Source organism: Hypanus sabinus, chromosome X1 (genome assembly GCF_030144855.1).
Source record: "Hypanus sabinus isolate sHypSab1 chromosome X1, sHypSab1.hap1, whole genome shotgun sequence".
In the NCBI taxonomy this organism is placed as follows: Eukaryota; Metazoa; Chordata; class Chondrichthyes; order Myliobatiformes; family Dasyatidae; genus Hypanus; species Hypanus sabinus.
In genome coordinates, this window is record NC_082738.1 from 29714500 (window position 1) to 29737065 (window position 22566).

General features: G+C 45.7%; 1 protein-coding gene and 1 long non-coding RNA gene across 4 annotated transcripts in view; one reads left to right on the plus strand and one right to left on the minus strand.

The window, feature by feature from the left end:
- LOC132384738 (nck-associated protein 1-like) overlaps window positions 1-22566 on the plus strand; it is a 103652-nt gene that overhangs the window by 40312 nt on the left and 40774 nt on the right. For all 3 annotated transcript variants that reach the window (XM_059956173.1, XM_059956174.1, XM_059956175.1), the window contains exons 9-16: window positions 4-160; window positions 2017-2073; window positions 3509-3605; window positions 7249-7358; window positions 11049-11181; window positions 15138-15219; window positions 16745-16803; window positions 21038-21183. In XM_059956173.1, coding sequence (XP_059812156.1) covers window positions 4-160; window positions 2017-2073; window positions 3509-3605; window positions 7249-7358; window positions 11049-11181; window positions 15138-15219; window positions 16745-16803; window positions 21038-21183 — 841 coding nt within the window. The remainder of the gene's footprint in view (window positions 1-3; window positions 161-2016; window positions 2074-3508; window positions 3606-7248; window positions 7359-11048; window positions 11182-15137; window positions 15220-16744; window positions 16804-21037; window positions 21184-22566) is intronic.
- The window catches only part of LOC132384739 (uncharacterized), a 155052-nt gene that overhangs the window by 40181 nt on the left and 92305 nt on the right, over window positions 1-22566 (minus strand). The gene's annotated exons all lie outside the window — the stretch shown is intronic.

The following is a 22566-nucleotide window of genomic DNA, read 5'->3' on the forward strand; positions in this document are numbered from 1 at the left end:
TAGTTGGCTTCCTGCTCTGCCACAGCAGTTTAAACTCAGAGCAAGCATGCCAGGCACTGTGGAAAGAGGCACTGCAGTGCAGTCTGTGCATTGAGCTTTTCAGAGACGAGGTTCTAATCCATCACAAGGTGACCGAGGAGCTGTTCGGCAGCATGAAAGGGTAATGTATCTAACTCCACTGTCACGTTACCTGGACTGAGCCCTCACTGGGAATGTGAAAGCTTTACTCCACAGTGAGCCTTCCCTTTAGATGGAGCTGCCTACAAATGGCCAACGGGACAGTGTGAGGTTTGCTTCATTTCACACATCTCTGTTTCTCCATCACTCACTCTCTCCTGTCCTCAGCAAGGCCTTGCCTCTCCTTGCTGAATCTTAGCAATTCCCCAGTCTTTAGTTTGCTCCTTTTGTCGACATTATGAGCCTTTTTGATCTAACAGTGTCTTTAACTTATCTTGGTAACCCCAGCTGAAGCGTTTTGTATTGTTTTTCTTTTGCCTAAGAGGCTTACATATGACTTGTGAACAATGTATTAAAGTGTTACACACTGTACAGACCGTGCAGTGTTGCCAGGGATTGGCTCGTAGGTAGAAGAGCCTGGTTACAGATTGAACTAAATCACTGCCAGTCCTTCCGCTGTTCCCTGAAAGCAAATCCTCGCTCTTTTCTCGCAGCTACCATCCGGTAGGAGGTACAAGAGCTTTTTGTCCACATTATGAGCCTTTTTGATCTCAGATCTTGTCTTAGGTCTTTTTCATAAATTCTGTTGTATTCTTTATAATCCTGTAAATGCCTGCAAGAAAATGAATCTTAAGGAACTATATGGTAACATAAATATGCTTTGACTGATTGGTCTTCTTTTGTTCCTTAGTGTTTCACCCCTCCGTGTTCTCCACCTCCACCCAACACATCCCATCTCCAAGGAATACGGTCCCCTCCTATCTTTCCTTCAAGGAAGACGGTCCCTTCCTATTTTACCTTCCCACAGAGATCTCTGCCTCCATCACAATGGAGGGTAGGTGTTGGGCCCCCTGGGCACAGGCTCAGGGCCTACCAGATGTTTGCAGTCAGGTGGTAACTCAATGGTTTCAGTACCACCAGCCCGAGCTGTGCCTGGGTTCCTTTCTCTCTGTGCTGGTCCCATACCCTTCCGGTTCAGAGCAGAAAGCCAGGGAGCTGTCGGTGGGGGTAAGTGCAGGAGGGAGAGGTAGCTGTGCACTCCCCCTTAGAGTCATTGAATCATAGAGCACTACAACACAGAAACAGGCCCTTCATCCCATTTAGTCCATGCCAACCTATTTTCCTGTCTAGTCCCATTGACTTACAGCTGAGCCATAGCCCTCCATACCCTTCACAGCTACAGACTTAACCAAACTTTACTTAAATGTTGATATCAAAACTGCACCCACCACTTCACTGACAACTTGTTCCACACTCTCACCACCCTCTGAGTGAAAAAGTTACCCCTCAAATCCCCCTTAAACATTTCACCTTTCACCCTTAACCTATCTCCTGTAGTTCTAGTCTCACCTAACCTCAGTGGAAAAAGCCTACTTACCCTATCCAGACCCTCATAATTTTGTATACCTCTGTCAAACCTACTCTCATTCTCCAATGCTCCAGGAAATAAAGTCCGAACCTATTCAACCTTTCCCTATAACTCAGGTCCTCAAGACCTGATAGCAACTTCTTCCAAAGTTCTTGCTGTGCACACACACACCAACCTCACCAAAGTTCAAAGTAAATTTATAATCAAAGTACAGATATGTCACCTGAGATTAATTTTCCTGTAGGCATTCTCAATAAATCTGTAGAATAATAACCATAACAGAATCAAAGAAAGTCCGCCCGACTTTGGCTTCCGACACACTGCAATGGCTGCTGCCTTCTCTCTGTCACCTTCAGACCATTTTACAATTTATGTCCCACCCGTGCTTCCCTGGCTCGCTGCCAGGTCCGTGGCTGGAAGGGAATGCCTGTCCTCAGTCACAGCACTGACTGCCATCTCTGCTCTTGCAGATACAGCAAGCGGATCAGCGATGTGAAAGAGTGCCGGGAGCACGCCACCTCGCACAGGTAATGGACTTGTGTACGGACGCAAACGGTGAAGGGAAGGAGGCTGGGGGGAGAAACGGGGGAGCGGGTGTCGGGAGATAAAGGTATGGGGACTGAAGGAAAGAAAGACTGGGGGGTTATGTGGGAGTGTAGGAGGATCAGGAACTGTTAGGTGGGTGAGAGTGAGGTGAACAAGGGTAGTGGGACAGGGAAGCTACCCTCGGGCGAGTGAGATCAGTTCATGGGTTGAAGCCTATGGCCTGATCCGCTGTGGCTTGTTAACGGGGCAGCAGTTCTTTGCCACTGACCCTCTCCTACCTCTACTGACCCCCTCCCACTGTCTCAACCCAACTTCAGGGCTTTGTTTACCTGTCTCAGAAACTGAAATGGGAAGGAACGGTCACTTAGAGAGGCAGTTATTAATCACAGTTTGAAATCGACCATTTTAGTTGTCTTTATTTGGAATTGGAATTAGTTTATTATTGTCACGTGTACTGAGATACAGTGAAAAGTTTGTTTTGCATATTGTTCATTCAGATCAGATCATTTCACAGTGCATCGAGGTAGAACAAGGTAAAACAATAATAGAATGCAGAATAAAGTGTAAAAGGTAATTTACTTCAAGGCCACATTTGCAATGTTGGGTTCAGTTTTGGTTGCCTCATTATAGGAAGGATGTGGAAGCTTCAGGGTACAGAGGAGATTTACCAGGATGCTGTCTGGACTAGAGAGCATGTCTTAAATGGATAGGTTGAGCAAGGTAGGGCTTTTCTCTCTGAAGTGCAGGAGGATGAGAGGTGACTTGACAGAGATGTACAAAATGGCAAGAGGCATAGACTGAGACTTTATCCCGGGGCAGAAATGGCTAATATGAGAGGGCATAATTTTAAGGTGATTGGAGGAATGTATAGGGGGGATGTCAGAGGTAAGTTTTTGTTACACAGAGGATGGTGGGGCATGGAACACCATGCCAGGGTGGTGGTAGAGCCAGATACATTAGGGGCACTTAAGAGACTCCTAGATAGGCAAATGGAGGATAGAAAAGTGGAGGAGTATGTGGGTGGGAAGGGTTAGATTGACCTTAAAGTAGGTTAAAAGATTGGCACAACAGAAGGGCCCGTACTGTACTGTGCTGTAACATTTGATGCTTGATTAATGGTCTATGTTCTACTGAAAAAGGGCAGTGTAAGTAAATGCTTTTGGTGATGTTCACACCTAGGAACTTAAAGCTTTCAAATCTCTCAAGCTCAACACCATTGATGTAGACAGGAGCATGTGCACCACCCCATGCTGACTTCACTCCTGAAGTCAACGGCCAGCTCTTTGGTTTTAATGACATTTAGGGAAGGGTTGGCGTCAGGACACCATGTCACTAAGCTCTCTAATCTTTAGGCCAGGGAATGCTCTGGGACGAGGTGACAGATCTGTTGACACTGGGTTTGTGCTTTTCGTTTAGCGGATCTGTGCACAGGGAGAAACGTCATTTCCTGAGGAGTGCCGTGAGGGAACTGAGTACCATCCTGACTGACGAACCCGGGCTGCTGGGACCAAAGGTAGGTGTGGGTACTGTTCAACCAGAACCAGTGCAGTGCAGGCAGTGAGAATCTGAAACAAAACCAAACACTCCAGGGCTCTATGAAAATCTTACCTGGGTTTGACTTTCCAAAATGCAACACTCTACACTTATTTGAATTAAACTCCATTTGCCTTTCTTCAGCTCACTTTCCCAGCTGATCAAGATCTCCCTGTAGTTTTTTTTTATAACTTTCTTCATTGTCCATCTATTTTAGTGCCATCTGCAAATGTCCTAAACATGGCTGGTACAATCTCATCCAAATCATTGATACAGATTCGAAACAGCACCGACCCCTGAGGCGCACAACAGGTCACAGGCCTCCAGTTCGAGAAACAACCTTAAAAGTCTTAGGCACCCTAGCTATACATATGTGCTTAAGACTTTTGCACAGTACGGTACTTGTCAATGTGGAGCACAGAGCAAGTTTGTCAATCTGGCGAGAACAAAGGATGTTGGAATGTCGAGAGGGGTGTGGGACAGGTGGCAGAGAAGGAGTGCTGGGGCAGGGGTGGTGCGGGTGCAGACACACCCAGCCCTGAGACACCAGGCAACGTCATTTGATTCCAAACAATCGGTTTATTGATCATTACAGAATGTCTCTCTGGTGCTTCCTGCTCCCTCCTCTCTCCCTTCCCCTTTCCCTAACCATGATTCTCCTCTCCCTGTCCCCTTCCCACTCTCAGTCCACAACAGAGACCCATATCAGAATCAGGTTTATCATCACTCACATATGTCATGAAATTTGTTTTTTTTTGCTGCAGCCGCAGTACAGAGCAAAACATAAAATTACTACAGTACTCTGCAAAAGTCTTAGGCATCCTAGCTATAAGTATATGTTTTTGCACAGTACCATATTATCCCTCTTTAACCCCATTCTCTTGTCTTTTCTCCAGAACCTTTAACACCTTTACGAATCAAGAACCCATCAATCTCCAACTTAATATTGCCAATGACTTGGCCTCCACAGATGTCTGTGGCAATGAATTCCACAGCTTCACCACCCTCCAGCTAAAGAATTTCTGCCTCATCTCTGTTCTAGAGGGATGTCTTTTATTCTGAGGCTACGTCCACACTACACTGGATAGATCTGTAACTGAAGCTTTTTCTCTTCCTTTTTACCCTCCGTCCGCACTAAAACAGTGTTTTTGTCCCCCGAAAATGGAGATTTTCAGAAACGCTCTCCAGAGTGTGTAATTTTGAAAACGCCGCTTAGGCAGAGCAGTACGGATGGGGTAACCGGAGAAATCTAAAAACGCTGTCATGACGTGCCGGAACAGATGGTGACGGCAGCATAGAATGTCATTGTTTTCATGAACGCAATAGAACAATGCTGCAGCGGAAACGGAAATAGTAAACCGCTTCCTCTTCGGTTGTTTTCGGTAGATGAGTCCTGCGCATGCCCAGGAGGAGGAGATTCACCCAAATATCCGTTTTAATGTACACAGAAATATTTTTTAAAACGCCTAGTGTGGACGCCTATCGTTTTTACGCGATACTGGCATTTTCCAAAATTATCTGGTCTAGTGTGGACGTAGCCTAGACTCCCCCAGTTTAGGAAACATCCTCTCCATGCCCACTCTATCTAGGTCTTTCAATATTCGATAGATTTCAGTGAGATTCCACACACCCCCATTCTTCTAAACTCAAGTGAGTACAGGCCCAGAGCCTTCAAATGTTCATGTGATCTGACTTTCCAGAGCAGCCTGCCACTTGGAAACTTACCAAGTCATAAGAACATAAGAAATAGGAGCAGGAGTCGGCCATCTGGCCCATCAAGCATGCTCCCCCATTCAATAAGATCATGGCTGATCTGGCCATGGACTCATCTCCACCTACCTGCCTTTTCCTCATAACCCTTAATTCCCCTACTATGCAAAAATCTATCTAACCTTATCTTAAGTATATTTACTGAGGTAGCCTCCACTGCTTCATTGGGCAGAGAATTCCACAGATTCACCACTCTCTGGGAAAAGCAGTTCTTCCTCATCTCCGTCCTAAATCTACTCCCCCAAATCTTGAGGCTACTTGAAGTCCTGAATGAAGACCATATAGACAACAACTATTGCCCTGCCCTCATTAGCTTCTTGGAAACATCATCAATAAAATCTATCAAGTTAATAAGACATAATCTCCCATGCACAAAGTCATGCTGACTAACCCATCTTCCCAGCTGTATGTGTATCTTATCTCTCAGAATCCTCTCTAGTAACTTATCTACTACAGGCTTCCCCCACTATCCGAAGGTAGAGCGTTCCTATGAAACTGTTCGTAAGCTGAAATGGCGTAAAGTGAAGAAGCAATTACCATTAATTTATATGGGAAAAATTTTTGAGGTTTCCCAGACCCAAAAAATAACCTACCAAATCATACCAAATAGCACATAAAACCTAAAATAACACTAACATATAGTAAAAGCAGGAATGATATGATAAATATACAGCTCTATAAAGTAGAAATAATGTACCTACAGTGTAGTTTCACTTACCAGAATCAGGAAGATTGAGCCAAAACTGATTTGTAGAAAAAAATCAGCATGTACACGCATGCACACACACCTGCCCGAGCAAGGCTTCACAGTCATGGTAGTCTTCCTCAGGGTAAACACAAGCTTAAAGCGGGCGTCTTTTTTCATAAAAGCGAAAATCCTCTTTTGGTTAGTGAATACAGGTACTAATGTCAGTCTTTTGTAAAAGCGAAGTTGCGTAAAGCAAACGTTTGGAAAGCAGGGGCCACCTGGATGGATGTTAGAGTTACTGGTCTATGGTTCCCAGGTTTTTCTTTGCCGTCCTTCTTTACTATAACATTCAGCACCCTCCAGACTTCAAGCGCTTCACCTGTCCCTAATGATGATACAAATATTCTCAGCCAGGGCTCCTGCAATTTCTTCTATAGCTTCCCACTAGATATGCCTGATCAGGCCTTGGAGATTTATCTACCTTCATTCCCTTTAAGATATCCAGCTCCTCACCCTTAATCTTCATTTACCATTTCTCCACCCATATCTGCAATTGATCCATATCCTGCTGTATCCTTTGACAAGCATCTTCATTGTCCACATCAGCACCAATCTTTATATTGTCTGCAGATTTACTAGCCCATCCATCCACAGTTTCATCCAAGTCATTTAGTGTACATGCATCACAAGCTGCAGAGCACCCAGTACAGATCCCTGTGGATCACCACTAGGCAGATTACCTCCAGCCAGAATAAATCCTATTGACCATTGCTCTCTGCCTTCTATGGGCAAGCCAATACTGAATCCAAACAGCCAAGTTACCATGGATCCCATGCATTTTAATCTTCTGAACCCCATCAAACACAATAGAGGAGATGTCAGTTTTTTACTCAGAGAGTGGTGAGTGTGTGGAATGGGCTGCTGGCGATGGTGGTGGAGGTGGATACAATAGGGTCTTTTAAGAGACTCCTGGATAGGTACATGGAGCTTAGAAAAATAGAGGCCTATGGGTAACCCTAGGTAATTTCTAAGGTAAGGACATGTTCGGCACAGCATTGTGGGCCAAAGGGCCTGTATTCTGGTGTGGGCTTTTCTATGCAAATAAAAGTGATGCCTTCTGTATCTTGGTCAAAGTTTCACTGTAAACTTTTGCTCTTTGATCCAGGCTCTTTTTGTCTTCATGGCTCTATCATTTTCTCGTGATGAGGTTTCATGGCTTGTGCGTCACGCTGAGAACATCACTAAAACCAAGACCCCTGAGGACTATGTAGACAGGTGAGGAAGAGGGATGAAAGAAGGGGAAACTTGTGGGTTGGGGTGATTTACATCCTTATGTCTGGCAGTGGTGACCAGTGAAATAAATATATGGAGTGAGTCTGTGCACTGAGACCTGATTCATTCCATTGAATGTATTGAAGAGTTAAGGAGAGCAGTAGGTACATTGTTGTTATCTGGAACGAGCTGGTGGAGACAGGAACAGTAACAACATGGACAAGGCATCTAGACAAGTACTTGAATGAGGAGGGCACTTGGTGGAAGGAGTGGAGCCTCGGGGCAGAGGTTTCAAGAGATTGGTGGATGGCTGAGGAGAGTGACTGGAGAAGGGAAACCCTTGATGAGCTTGGTCATGGGACCTGAAGTGCTCAAATCTGCAGGTATGGACTACAGCTGGCAAGGACTGCATGGGATGAATGGCCTCTCTCCCTGCTCTAACTGTTGAAAAGTGCATTCTGTACCCACCCATCAGTGGACTGCTCATCACACCATAACGTAAGAAGCAGCCTCTTAAGGCTGCGGTTCACCACAATTACATCTGATCGTTTCACTCAGTGCTGTTTCCCTGGAATCTCCTCTGACTGACTTCACATCCAAAAATCTATCGGTCTGCGTTCTGAGTGAGCTGTGTTCCACGGCCCTGTGGGGAGATGGCTCCAGAGAATTTCCCCACCCCAATGAAGAAACTTCTCCCCATCTGTATCCTGAACTGTCAACACAACATTGTGAGACTGGAACCCCGGTTCTGGGCCACCCAGCCAGAAAACACATCCTCCCCACATCTAGCCTGTCTCAGGCCCTGGAAGGATTTTGTCCATTTCAATGAGATCTCCTCTCATTCTGCTAAACACAACATAGTGCAGGCCTAATCTGCTTCATTGCCCTGATAACAAACCTGCCATCCTGGCAATCAATGGGTGAGCCATCCTTTCGACAATATAGAAAGAAGGATCTGGCTCACAGAATGATCCCATGTCTTTAGTGGCGTCCCTGTGACCTATTCTCGTCAGTTCCCCCAAATCCAATTTCTACCCCTCACCAACAGACTAGGGGTAATTTATAGCGGCCAATTAACCCACCAACCTGTATGTCTTTCATGTCTTTGTGACCTTGGAGGAAACCAAGCACCCAGCAGAAACCCACATGGTCATAGGGTGAATGTGCAAACACATAGACAGCGCCAGATCAAACCCGGGTGTCTGGAGCTGTGCGCCATCAGCACTACCTGCTGCACCACTGTGCCACCCATTGCATTCACTTTATTGGAAATGCAGGAGATTCAGGGGCAGTTGCATTCTGCAAAATGGCCACATCATCTGTGCATGTGTCAGGAAAAGTCTGTTGAAAAAGATATATTTTGTTTTTCCTTTCTATCCACCCCCCACCCCCCCCCCCTACAAATTTGGTGAGAGTGAGTTTTATTCTGTATCTCAAAATTTTGAGTTCCGGTTTGTGAATTCTGTAAAGTGAGTTTCTGTTCTGTAACGTGGAGGTTGATTGGTGATCCTGCCTTAAATAGATTAAAAATAAAGATTTAAAAGATTAGCTTTATTTGTCATCAACGACCAACACAGTCCTAAAAGGTTCTGTATCATTGCACAAATCCTCTTGCATTCAAAACCAACATAACTCTTCCTCACTTTTATGCTGTTTCTACATAACCTTTAGTAACTGTTGTACATGGGCTCCCAGGTCCTTTTGAACATCACCCCCCTTTCAAACTCTCATCATTTAAACAACACTCTGCCTTTCTCTGGTTTTCTTCCAGTTTCCACATTCAATTGGCTATATTCCCCAACGTCTCCCCACACCCTGCCCATATCCCACACTGCCAACCAGTTTTCTACCATCACCAAACTTGGATATATTACACTTGATTCCCTCACTCAAGTCAGTGATAGATTGTGAACAGCTGGTGCTGCCATGAAACTCCTCCTTGCTCTTGTACTCTCTGTCTATAACACCCAGGATCCTGTGCGCCTTCTCTAGCTAACTACACAAAAGACCACCAGACCTCCCTGTTCTTGACTCTTTTTTAGAATTGCTTCCTCCGGTTTATACTGTCACAAGGACAGGATGGCTGCTGTATGTTCTGAGGTTTAGATATTTCAAGGAGGATTGTGTGGGTGGGGAGGGTAGTGGCTGTGCTAATAGGAATAGTTTCACAGCTGCAGAAAGGGAGAATGTCCTGAAGGGATTGTCTTCTGAGTGAGTGTGGGTGAAAGTCAGGAACAGGAGGGAGCATTCACTCTATCTGGAGTATTCTGTAGAACCCCCCCCCCCCCCCAATAGCAACAAAGACACTGAGGAACAGATCAGGAGGCAGTTTTTGGAAACATGCAAAAATAACAGGATTGTTGTCATGGGGGACTTCAACCTCCCTAATATTGATTGGCGTATGTTTCGTGCAAAATGTTTAGATGGGGAGTGGCTTGTGAGGTGAGCCCAGCAAGGATTCCTGACTGAATATGTAGTGAGGGGAGGCCATACTGGATCAGGTGTTGGAACCAGGTCAGGTTAAGATGTTGTGTTGGCCTTCATTAGTCTAGGGAGTAATGAAGAGCCATGAGGTAATGCTGCAGCTCTATAAGATCCTGGTTAGACCACACTTGGATATTGTGTTCAGTTCTGGTCACCCGATTGCAGGAAGGATGTGGAAGCTTCAGAGAGGGTGCAGAGGAGATCTACCAGGATGCTGCCTAGTCTAGAGGACATGTCTTATGAGGATAGGTTTGAGTGAACTAGGGCTTTTCTCTTTGGAGTGAAGAAAGATGAGAGGTGATTTGATAGAGGTGTACAAGATGATAAGAGGCATAGATCAAGTAGATAGCCAGAGTCTTTTTCCCAGGATGGAAATACAAGGAGACAATATTTTTAATTTAAGCTGATTGGAGAATCGTATAGAGGAGATGCCAAAGGTAAGTTTTTTTTTACACACAGTGGTGGGTCCATGGAGTGGTGCTAGAGGCAAATAGATTAGGGGTATTTAAGAATCCCTTAGGCATATGGATGATTAAAAAATTGGAGGTCTATGTTGGAAGAAAGGGTTAGATTGATCTTGGAGCAGATTATAAGGTTGGCACAACATGGAGGGCTGAAGGGTCTGTACTGTGCTGTAATGTTCTATGTTAATTCCTGCCTAAGAAGTCCATCTGCCATATTTGCTTTTCACAAGTCCACATATTCTTCCAGCCTGTCTATCTCCTCTTGGTCTATTCCAGTCCTGGCCACAGTTCACCATGCCCCCAATCTGTGTGGCATCTGCATATTTGCAAACTATGCCCAGTAAACCCAAGTGATGAAAGAAAGCAAGAACAACCACTGGAGAGACAACATGCTTCTACATACAATGAGAACTCCTTACCTGTTCTTACCTGCTACTTACCTGTGCCTCCTTGCCAAAGCCTTAGACTCCTCCACTGGCCTACTCACACAATGCCAATCCAAAAGAGCCTTCACCTCTTTTTGTTGAAGCTTCTTGAGCCAAAGCCCTATTCTAACACTGCCCACTCCAACAATCACCACTCCCAGGTCACGCTGCTTAAACCTCATTTCTTTTCATTGGCTCAAGTGAATCACACACGCAATGAGATGATGTTTTTAATAGCTCGCACACTCTCAGGCCTTGGCAAGGTGAGACAGAGCTCCTGGCTGGATCAGCTCACTCTCCATCTCCTCTGTGTCTTCCAGCAACATCGCAGAACTCCTGTTTGTGATGGAGGAGCTGCGCAAACTGCTGCGCATGCACAAAAAGGTGATCCAGCGCTACTTCCTCCTGTACCTGTCTCGTTTTGATGCCGTCGTCCTCAATGAAACCATTCAGGTAAGGAGAGGCTGTTGTTGGATTCTGGAGTTTTAATCCGACGTTCTTTCTGAAGTCAGGAAAGAGGCACAAAACTTGTTGCTACACGATCATTTTATTAAGAGTTAATAAAACAAAGTAAAGTTATAGAGGTCTTCTAATCTAAGAATTGACAGTCAGATCCAACATTGTTTTAAAGGGAAGAAAATATCTGGGAGAGCAGTGTGGCGAATAATCACAGTCCCAAAAACAATGCTCAAAACGTGCTGGAGGAACTCAGCAGGTCAGGCAGCATCTATGGAGAGGCATAAACGGTCGATGTTTCGGGCTGTGACCCTTCATTGGGAATAGAAAGGAAGGGGGAAGAAGCCAGAATAAGAAGGGGGGGAGTAGGATTACAAACTGGCCCGTGGTAGGTGAGGGGGAAGGTGGGATGGTGGGTAGAAGAAGGAATGAAGTAAGAAGCTGGGAAGTGAGAGGTAGCAAAGGTAAAGGGCTGAAGAGGAAAGAGTCTAGTAGGATAGGAGAGTAGACCATGATGGACCGGGCTGTTCCAGTACTTTTTGTAGGCTTTTCTGTTCAAGCTCATTGGTGTTTCCGTACCAGGACGTGATGCAACTCATCAGCATACTCTTCACTGTGCATCTATAGAAGTTTGTCAAAGTTTTAGATGACATGCCGAATCTTCGCAAACTTCTAAGTAGAGGTGCTGCTGCACTTTCTTCGTAATGGCACTTACGTACTGGACCCAAGACAGATCCTCTGAAATGATAAACAGGGGAATTTAAAGTTGTTGACCCTCTCCATCTCTGACCCTCTGATCCCCAGGCTCCATTTTCCTGTTCCTGTAGTCAATAATCTAACATTGAGTGAGAGGTTTTTGTTGTGGCACCACTCAGCCAAGTTTCCAGTCTCCCTCCTATATATTGATTCGTCACCACCTTTGATTCAGCCACTGACAGTGGTGTCATCAGTGAATATGGCATTGGAGCTGTGCTTAGCCACACAGCCATAAATTGAGTAGAGCAGGAATATGAGGGGATCGTAGTGTTGAATGCTGAGCTGTAGTCATTGAAGAGCATCCTGATGTATGCATCTTCACTGTCCAGATGTTCTAGGGTTGAGTGAAGAGCTAGTTAGATGGCATCTGCTGTGGACCTGTTGCTCCAGTAGGCAAACTGGAGCAGATCCAAGTCACTTCTCAGGCAGGAGTTGATATGTTTCAACAACTTCACCACAGTGCTACTGGATGATAGTCATTGAGGCAGGTTTCCACGTTCTTCTTGGACACTGGCATGTCTAACCCTGTTTGAAGTAGGTGGGTGCATCAGGCTGCCAAAGTGAGAGGTTAAAGATATCAGAGAACACTCCAGCCAGATTAGCACGGATCTTCAGTACTCGGCCAGGTACTCTGACTGGGCCGGATGCTTTCCATGGGTTCACCTTCCTGAAAGATGCTCTCACATTGGCCTCAGAGACTGAGATCACAGGTCACCGGGGGCTGTGGGAGTTTATAAAGGTTATGGTCAAAGCAAGCATAAAAGTCATCGAGCTCATCTGGGGGTAGAACCTTGTTGTCACCTATGTCACTTGGTTTCACTTAGTAGGAGGTGATAGCATTTAAGCCCTGCCACAGCTGTCAAGCATCCTTCAGTGATTCCAGTTGGTCAAAATTGCCATTTTGCATGTGAGGTCGTATCTGGACCTCTTGTATTTTACTTGGTCACCAGTATTGAACACCACTGATCTGGCCTCAGCAGACTGCATCTCTCTTAGTTCATCCAGGGCTTCTGGTTGGGGAAGACTCTGAGTGTCTGTTCCAGACACAGTGAGGCTGGCAGAATGGGCAAACAGGAGGCAGATGGAATTTAATACAGAGAAGTGAGAAGTGAAACACTTTGGCAGAAAGAACAAGGAGAGACACCATGGACCCAGTAGCACAGTGCTGAAGGGTGTGGGAACAGAGAGACCCGGGTGTACATGAACGTCAGTGTTTGGAAGTGGCCGGGCGTGTTGGGAGAGTGGTCGGTGAAGTGTTTGTGATCCTGGGATTCGGACAGAGACCAGACACGGGGAGGTGACGTGGAACCTGGACAAACACTGGCTCGGACACAACTGGAGGACTGCGTCCATTTCTGGTCACCACACTTTAGGAAAAATGTGAGGATGCCAGAGAGGGGCAGAAACGATCTACTGCAATGGTTCTGGATTCTTTATCCAGAGAGTGGTGATGATCTGAGACTCAGTGTCTGTAGGGGTGGAGTTTTGTACTGCAGATATGGGGGAACGGTGAGGAAAACCTCTTCACCCAGAGAGTGGTGATGATCTGGGACTCAGTGTCTGTGGGGGGTGGAAAAGGGGTCAGCTAAGGCCTGAAAGGAGAATTGGATTGGCACTAGAGGGAATTATCTGTAGGGGGTGGGAAAGGAGCAGGGGAAATAAGATGGGTGGAAGAGTCTACAGGGAGCAGGCACATAGCTTTAGAACTCAGCATAGACCAGTACAGCACAGTAACAGGCCCTTTGGCCTACAGTGTTGTGTCAAACCAATTAAATTAGTAATCAAATGGCCAACGAAACTAATCTCTTCTGCCTACACAATGTCCATATCCTTCCATTTCCCTCACATTCACGTGTCTATCTAATGTTTCTGCCTCTACCACCACCCCAGGCAGTGCATTTAGACAGGTACTGATCCATGGTCTAAATTCATCACCCTTACCCATAATACTCCTCGCATTAACATACATGCATTGAACTATCCAGTACTTTACTCCTGTCTGTTTTTACTGGCCCTAACATCTACCTTCCTCTTCATCCTTCCACTTACTAACCCGGTGCTCTGGCTCCCATCCCCCTGCCAAACTAGCTTAAAACCTCCCTAGTAACACTAGTGAACCTCCTGGCCAGGATATTGGTCCCCCCACGCCAGTTAGGTGCAACCTGTCCCATGTGTACAGGTCACCGCTGCCACAGAAGACGTCTTGACGTTTCAATGATCTAAGAACCTGAAACCCTGCCCACCGCACCACGTCCTCAGCTACTCATTCATCTGTACTATCATCCTATTCCTACCCTGTCTAACCTGTAGCAGTGGGAGTAATCCAGAGATTACTACCTTGGAGGTCCTGCTTTCCTAACTCCCTATTCTCACTGTGCAGGACCTCTTCCCCCTTTCTAACAATGTGCACCATGACCCTTGGGCATTTATCATCTTCCTTGAGAATATTCTGCAGCCATTTCGAGACATCCTGGACCTTAGCACCAAAAGGCAACACACCATCCTGTCTGTTCCCCTAACTATCGAGTCTCCTATCACTGTTGCTGTGCCTAACTTTCCCCTTCCCTGCTGAGCCACAGAGGTGGACACAGTCCCACTGGCCTGGCTCCTGCCGCTGTGCCCTGATAGGTCGACCTCTCCAGCAGTATCCAAAGGGGTTTACCTGTTGCCGAGGGGAAAGGTTACAGGGGAACCCTGCACTGACTGCTTACTCCCCGTACTTCTCCTGGTGGTCACACATCTACTCTCTGAAGCCTGCACTCTGGGTGTGACCACCTCAGTAAAAGTCTCATCTATGAAGTTTTCAGCCTCCTGGATGGTCCCAGTTCCTTGATCTCGTCAGTCAGGAGCTGAAGTTGGATAGACTTCCTGCAGATATAGTCATCAGTGAGACCATTAGGTACCCTGAAATCCCACATCTTTCAGGAGGAGCATTCCACTGCCTATACTTGTTATACCTTTGGCTCTAATTTCTTAAGCTTCAAGTTCTACAGTCAATTAAATGATTCCAAAAATGATTCAGCAGCCTTAGCCTTCGTATGTTCTCACTGAAGCCTGTTAAGCCAAAGCCTCCCCACTCTAACCCTGGCCACTTCAACAATGACCACACCCACAAATGGCCTTCTCTGGTGCTATACAAATTCTGTGATTCTACAAATTCATTGGATGTCTAAGTTTTTGCTTCCTTTTTCTTTTAGAATCTCTCAGTCTGTCCTGAGGAAGAATCTGTGATTATGTCTTCATTTGTGAACAACTTGACATCTCTGAATATCAAACAAGGTAATGATAGAAACTGGTGAAAAAAAAACAGATCTCCTCGCCATGTGATGCTTTGATTCTGTCTAATCTAATCTGAGCCGTGTGATTCTATCTAATCTGAAGCACATGGAGGAATGATTTTGCAGGGAACATTACTGTCCAGTTTATGGAGTAATCTCCCATTCAAAGACACTGTTCCATATCAAACACTGACCCATTGCAGAGAAGCAAAGACAAAGAGACCATAGATGATTGAATCTGGAACAAGAGCTTCCACTCTGCTCCCAAATCCAACTGGACCATCTCTGACGCTTTTCTTTCCTCTCTACATCTCTCCACCTCCATTCAGGACACTGACTTACATTGATATCTTTTAGAAACCCACTGACTCCCACAGTTACTTCAACAACACCACCCATTTTACTCAGTTTCTCTGTCTCGACTTCCGAGAGGTCTTCCTTCTTCCAGGCATGTGGCTTCCCTTCTGCTGTGGTTGACAGAGCGTCCTCAGGCTTTTCCTCCCATCCCTCAGTGCTCTCCCCACACCTCCACCCAGGTAGGACAGTGGTGGAGTTCCCTTCACCATACCAGCCTTCCAAGTGAGGCAAAGGTTTACATGTCTCTCCTTCAACCTGGTCTACTGAACTGGTGCTCTTGATGTAGCCTCCTCAATATCTGTGAGACTCAGTGCAGACAAGGAGAGCACCTGCCTTTTGATCTCCCGGTGAATGCCACTTCAATTCTCCTTCCCATTCCCACGCTCACCTCTGCTTCCTCCATTGCCAGAAACGAGCACAATTCCTCGTCTTCCACTGGTCAGTTGACAACCAAATGGTGTGAACACTCTCCTTTCGTCAGACCACTGAGCTTTCTTCTCCCCTTGTTAACCGTTCCCAACTCCTCCTCAGCCTCTTTCCACCCCTCATCCCACACTGTCTCCTCTAATTTGTACTGACCAGTGTGCACAAAAATCTTGTGCTGTGCACTTTTTTGCCCAGTGAGAACAAGATATGCGCACTGAATACTTTCTTCAATAAAAACAGCATAAAAAAGCCAGGTCTAAAATCTGCAGACAAATCATCGCAAACTCCACATTGTCAACACCGTCCGCATCAGAAATCGGAAAAGGAAATGAGATTGTGTACTATCATGAAATATACTTTACTAGGTAGAGAGCGACAACCTTTTGTACGCCAGTAGCAAAAGCTGTGTGTGCGCACACTTTAGAGGGAACATTGCCCACCCCCTACCAGCCTTGCTCTCACCCCTTTCATCCTACAATCTCTCCTCTTCCCGCTCAGTCCTGCATGAAATGATGACGTGCACCCTTTCCTCTGCACGTGCTGCCTGGCCCGCTGAGTTCTTCCCAGTGTTCTGCTGGTTGTATTGACCCATTTTATCTCTGCTCTATCTCCAACATATCAAGTATTGACTCTTGTCCATTGAGGCTTGCACTTTGTGGCGCAGCTGCTTATACGTACATGAACTGAAACTCATTCTGCAACATCGAGGGGTTAACAGTGGCACATTTTTATTTTCTTCACAGTTGATACTGACGAGCAATTTAACTTCCAAGGTCTGAGACTGGATTGGTTTCGACTCCAGGTAATTAGATTTTTTTTTATTTGACAAACAAACAGCAGTAACCTTTGAAAACTTAATAGGCATGATCATGTATTGTTATGTATAAAGGTAGATCGGTTTAATATCATGTCATTGTATAATATCATTGACGCAGGGATTTTTGTCTATGTAATAATGCAACTTCATGATAGAAGGAGGTATTGAAGCCCCAAGACATTGTTTCATCTGGGGTGAACGTGAGTCACCCAATGATGGGGTGAAGAGTGGGTGTGATGGATCACAGGGTTGTAATGGGTGTGTGTAGGAAGAGGCTGAAGGTCCGTGAGCCGGTCCTCATTGGAGAGGGGCAGTACCTTGCTGTTGGCATTTTGGAGGGTCCATCCTGGGACCAGCAAGTAACTGCCATCAATGTTCCTTGACAACTAGGGTGTTCCACTCTGGCCAGTCTTGTCCTTCACTCTTACAGGAACATGCAGACCCTGAGCTCTCCTTGTCACATTTTTAAAAGCCTCTCACTTGCCAGATATCCCTTTACCTGCTAAAAGCCTTTTTCAATCAAGCTCTGCAACTTCTGGTAGGATTTTAACCTGTGCACCATTCTGTCATTTTCCATAACTGATTTAAAACTAAAAGGAAACTAAACTGGTCCCAGAATGCTCTCCCACTAACACCTCTGTCACTTGTCCAGCTTCATTTCCCAATAGCAGGTTCAGTGTTGGTCTTCTTGGGTTTATTGGGTTGGTTCCTGAACCTGATGGTGGTGGGGGGGAAGCTGTTGTTGAATCTTGAGCTCTGGGTCTATTGACTATTGGGGAGGGGAAATCCTGTCAAAATAACCTTCACTTTGGTCAGCTGAAGGCCCTGTTTCTGTGCTGTCTAAATCTATGACTCTAGGGCTCCATCCCAGGCAATGGCCTGGGTGAATCTCCTCTGCACCTTCTCCAGTGCAGTCACATCCTTCCTACAGTGTGAAAACGAGCACTACACACAATACTCCAGCTGTGTTTTATAAAGTTGTACCATAACCTCCCTGCTCTTATATTCTATGCCACAATGAAGGCAGTGATCCCATACACCTCTTTCATCGCCTCAACAACCTGTGTTGCCACCATGAGGGAGCCTTGGACTTGCACACCCAGGTTGCTCTGTTGTTCAGGACTCCCTGGGGCCCTGCCATTCATGATGTGTGCCCTACCTTTAATTGACTTCCCAAAATAGATCACCCTACACTTTGAGCATTAAATTCCATCTGCCATTGCTCTGCCAACTTACCAGCTGACCAATAACGTTTTGCAATATAAGAGCTCCATCCTCACTGCCAATGTCACTGTTTCTCAAGAAATCTGCAGCCTAATAACCATGCTTCCTACATCCGACCTTTTTGTCTCCACTTCCTGAAGAGATTGAAGCGACCGAAGCTACCCCACTATCCCCATTCTAACCAATTTTTACAGGAACACCATTGTGTGTCCTGACTAGCTGCATCACTGTTTGGCTTGGGAATTGAAACACATCTGACCACAAGTCTCTACAAAGTATTACGAGGACTGCTGACGGGAACATCGGGGTCTCTCTTCTACCCTTTGGAGATATTTACCAGGTGTGTTGCAGCCACAGGGCCCTTAGCAATGTCAATGAGCATTCCCATCAATCTAATATTCTTATGTGTATGGGTGAATGACAATGAACTTAAACTTGAACAAATGGTTAAAGAGGAAGGGGTAATACCAGTAGGCAGGATAGGAGGGGAAGTGTACACTGGCTGGGCCATTGCAAACCAAGCCAGGAGCTGTGTAAAACCCTGTCAGCCTGTATTTGCTTTTCCCTGTCCCTGGTTTGCCACCTTGTCCTTGATGTCCAAATAAATATCTGACTATTATCCTTCAGCTTTGTCCACTTTGTGCCTCCAAATTTCAATTTACACACTCCCTCCCCACACACTCGGTTCACCCTTCGCACTCCCTACAATTCCCCCACACACCTACAAACCTCCACACCCCCAACACTCTCTGCCCCACAAACTTGATGCACTCCCTACATCACACTTGCTACACTCTCCACACCACTATCTCAAAACTCTCTGCATACACTCCCTACATTCACCCATCAACTCTCCACACTCCCCCAAGCTCCCAACACTCTCCCTCAGTGCTCCAATATCATCTCCTCTTTAATGACAGTGCACTCTCGAAGATCCACATCACCCCTCCCTTCCCCTCAGAGTATACAGATAAGAAATATTTACTTACGTTCTCCCCCATACATGCTCACTGCACACACAGATTGCCCCTCTGGTCCCTAATAAGCCCCTCTCTTTCCTTGGTTACCCTCTTGTTCCTAATACACTTCAAGGTACATTTATTATCAAAGTATAATGCAGTATACAACTCTGAGATTCATCTTCTCCAGACAGCCACAAAACAAAGAAAACCATGGCAACTGTTAAAAGAAAAACATCAACCCCCTCACGCGCAAAAAAAAAGAAATTGCGCAAATGGCAACAAGAACATTAACACGCCCGCTTCCCAGGTGCAAAAAACACAAATCTTGCAGATGGCGACAAGAGCATTAAACCCCAAACCCCACCCCGCGCAAAAAAGCAAATAAATTGCGCAAACAGCAACAAGAACATCAAACCCCAACACCCTGCGCAAAACAAAAAACTGCATCGCACAAACAGCAACAAGAAAGAACAGGCAAAAACACATGAGGGAGTCCAGGAGAACCACAGTCCAGTCCATAAATGGCAGATCCAGATCTTTGGTATCATCCTCCGACAGCACCGATGGGGAGAGAGACCACCCACCCACTCTCTGGATGCAGGGGCCTTCCCTCAGGAGCAGGAAATGAGAGATCCATCGCACACAAGCACCCACCTCCGGCAGCAACAAGCGAGAGGCCAACAGACAACACTGAACCCTTGCTGGATTTCCGCACTTGAATAACACCTTATGATTTTCCTGAATCTTTTCCATCAACATTAATTCATGGCCTCTCTTGATCTTCCTCAAGAATTTTAAAGTACCCTCTCAATATACCTGTATTCTATGGTCCTGAAGAGCCTCCACCATTTTCAAGAGACACAGGAGACTGCATATGCTGGAATGTCGAGTAACACTCAACCTGCTGGAGGAGCTCAGTAGGTTGGCCGTTGTTCCTCCATTTTCAGTTCTCCACTCTTCCATGTGTTTCTGATTTTCTTCTATGATCATTATCAAACCCTCAATATCCCAGAAATCCATGGTTCCCTGGACGTGCTGTTCCACATCTTTCACCCTCTGGGGAACACATTTCTCCTGAACTCTCACCATTTCACTTTTGAATGGCTCCCACGTGTGGGATGCAGATTTACCTCTGAGTAGCTGGTCCCAGTCTACGTTTCCCAGGTGCTGATTAATGATATTGAGATGGCCTTCCTCCAGCTTATCCTCAATGTCCAGTCCATCTTTGTCCTTTTCCCTGACTACTCTGAACCTGACTGAGTTATGGTCACTGTTCTCAAGTGCTCTCCCACTGACCCCACAACCACTTGCCCACATTTGCTCCCCAAGGTAAGATCCAGTACTGTCCCTCCTCTTATTGGACTATCTACCTAATGGCACCAAAAGCTCTCTGGATGGACTTCAACAATTCCATCCTTTTACACTTGGGCATTTAATGTGGGAGCATTGAGACCCCACCACTATAACCATATTCCTCTTATACTTCTCTGTGATTTGTCTATGGATCTTCACCTCTATCTCTCACTGACTGTTGGGTGGCCTGGAGTGTAATCCCAACAAAGTGATCCCACTTTTTTATTGACATAAGAGATTCTGCAGATGCTGGAAATCTTGATTAACACCTGCAAAATGCTGGAGAAACTCAACAAGTCCTACTGAGGGGAATAAACAGTTGACGATTCAGGCCAAGACCCTTCTCCAAGACTTCCTCCAGCAATTTGTGTGTGTTATTTAATTTCTCTGCCATTTCCTCATTTACCAGTGTAGTTTCTCCTGCCTGAGACTGTGAGAGACGATATTAAACCTTTCTCCCTAAATACTTAACTGACAGAAATGGACAGGCAACACTGGGCCGAGACTCATCATTAGGACTGGCTCTCAGGTTTATTTTCCCTCCATAGATGCTCCCTGGCCTGCTGCGTTCCTCCAGCATTTTGTGTGTGTTGTCCTTTTTAATTACTATGTTCTGTTTGTTCTGATTTGAGACATTCTCCCTTGTTACTGTATCACGTCAATTGATGGTTCTATTTCAGGCTTATACAAGTATTGCGAAAACGCCTTTGGTTCTGCGAGAAAACCTGAACCTCGCATCCCTGATGAACACGATTGCTTTCCACACTCGGATGCTGGACGATTTGGACGGCTTGCTGCAGGAGACTGCAGACATCATTCCATTCTGGTGTGTGTCAAAATCACAGCTCAGCTTCAGCTTTCTCACTTTTGTTGGTCCCTAGCAGGAGAGCAGGCAGCGACATTATTCTTACTTTTATCTTTAAGGATAAAAGCATCGCAGTTGTATCATGGTCTGGTATGGAAAGACAAATGCCGGGGAATGGAAAAGTCTTCAGGACAGGAAGTAGTGGACACAGCCCAGTCTACCATAGGCAAACCCCTCCCCACCATGAGCACATCTACAAGGAGCGCTGCCACAGGAAAGCAGCATCCATCATCAAGGACCCCCACCATCCAGGCCATGCTCTCTTCTCACTGCTGCCATCGGGAAGGAGGTACAGGATCCTTAGGTCCCACACCACCAGGTTCAGGAACAGTTATTATCCCTCAACCATCAGGCTCCTGAACCAGAGTGGATATCTTCATTCACCTCAACACTGAACTGATTCCACAACTTATGGACTCATTTTCAAAGACTCTGCAACTCATGTTCTCAGTATCATTTATTTATTTGTTTGTTTAGCACAGTTTTTCTTCTTTTGCACATTGGTTGTTAGTTGGTTTTATGGTATATGGTGACAGATACATACTGTACTTTGAACTTCAAGAGCCAGGAACAGGGAATATCCCTCCAGCCCTTGAGGCTGCAGCACCATCCCCCTGACCACGACTGACTTCCACCCCAAATCCGTTGCTCTAGCTCTTCCCACATCCTTCGATTTCCTTCTCAGCCAGAAGTCCATCCATCTCTGTTGTGAATGAACCCAGTGACAGTGACTGCACCAGACTCCGGGGCTCAGAATTCTCCAGGTTCCCCAGCCTCTGCAGAGGTTTGTCTCCATCTCAGTCCAAGGACTAAACATCTCATGTTCTCAGTATTATTTATTTATTATATCTGCACAGTTTGTCTCCTCTTGGACATTGGTTATTTATCAGTCTTTGTGTGTAGTTTGTCATTGATTCTATTGTATATCTTTGTCTTACTGTGAATGCCTGCAAGAAAATGAATCTCAGAGTAGTATATGGACTTTGATAATATATTTACTTTGATTTTTCATGCTTGACACCTTATTTGGAGTGTGCAACCCCTGGTCCTAGACTCCTCAGTTCCCATTGTGTGATGAGTTCCCCACAGTGTGTGGCAGTAGCTGACTCTGTGGTTGAGACAGGGAATTACAGAGTACAAAGTTCAGACTTCTTTTCCCTGTTCTGCAGAGAAAGGAATGGGTTGAGACCTGTGTGTTTTTATGCAGGTTACAAGGCTTGAGGTAGATGTGATTCCACAAAGAAAAAATTGGAAACTCTCACTCCATAGAGCTGATGATTTCCAGGTAGTGTTTGATAACAGAGTGAGAGCAAAATAGAGAAGAACGTGTCCATGACCCTCTGG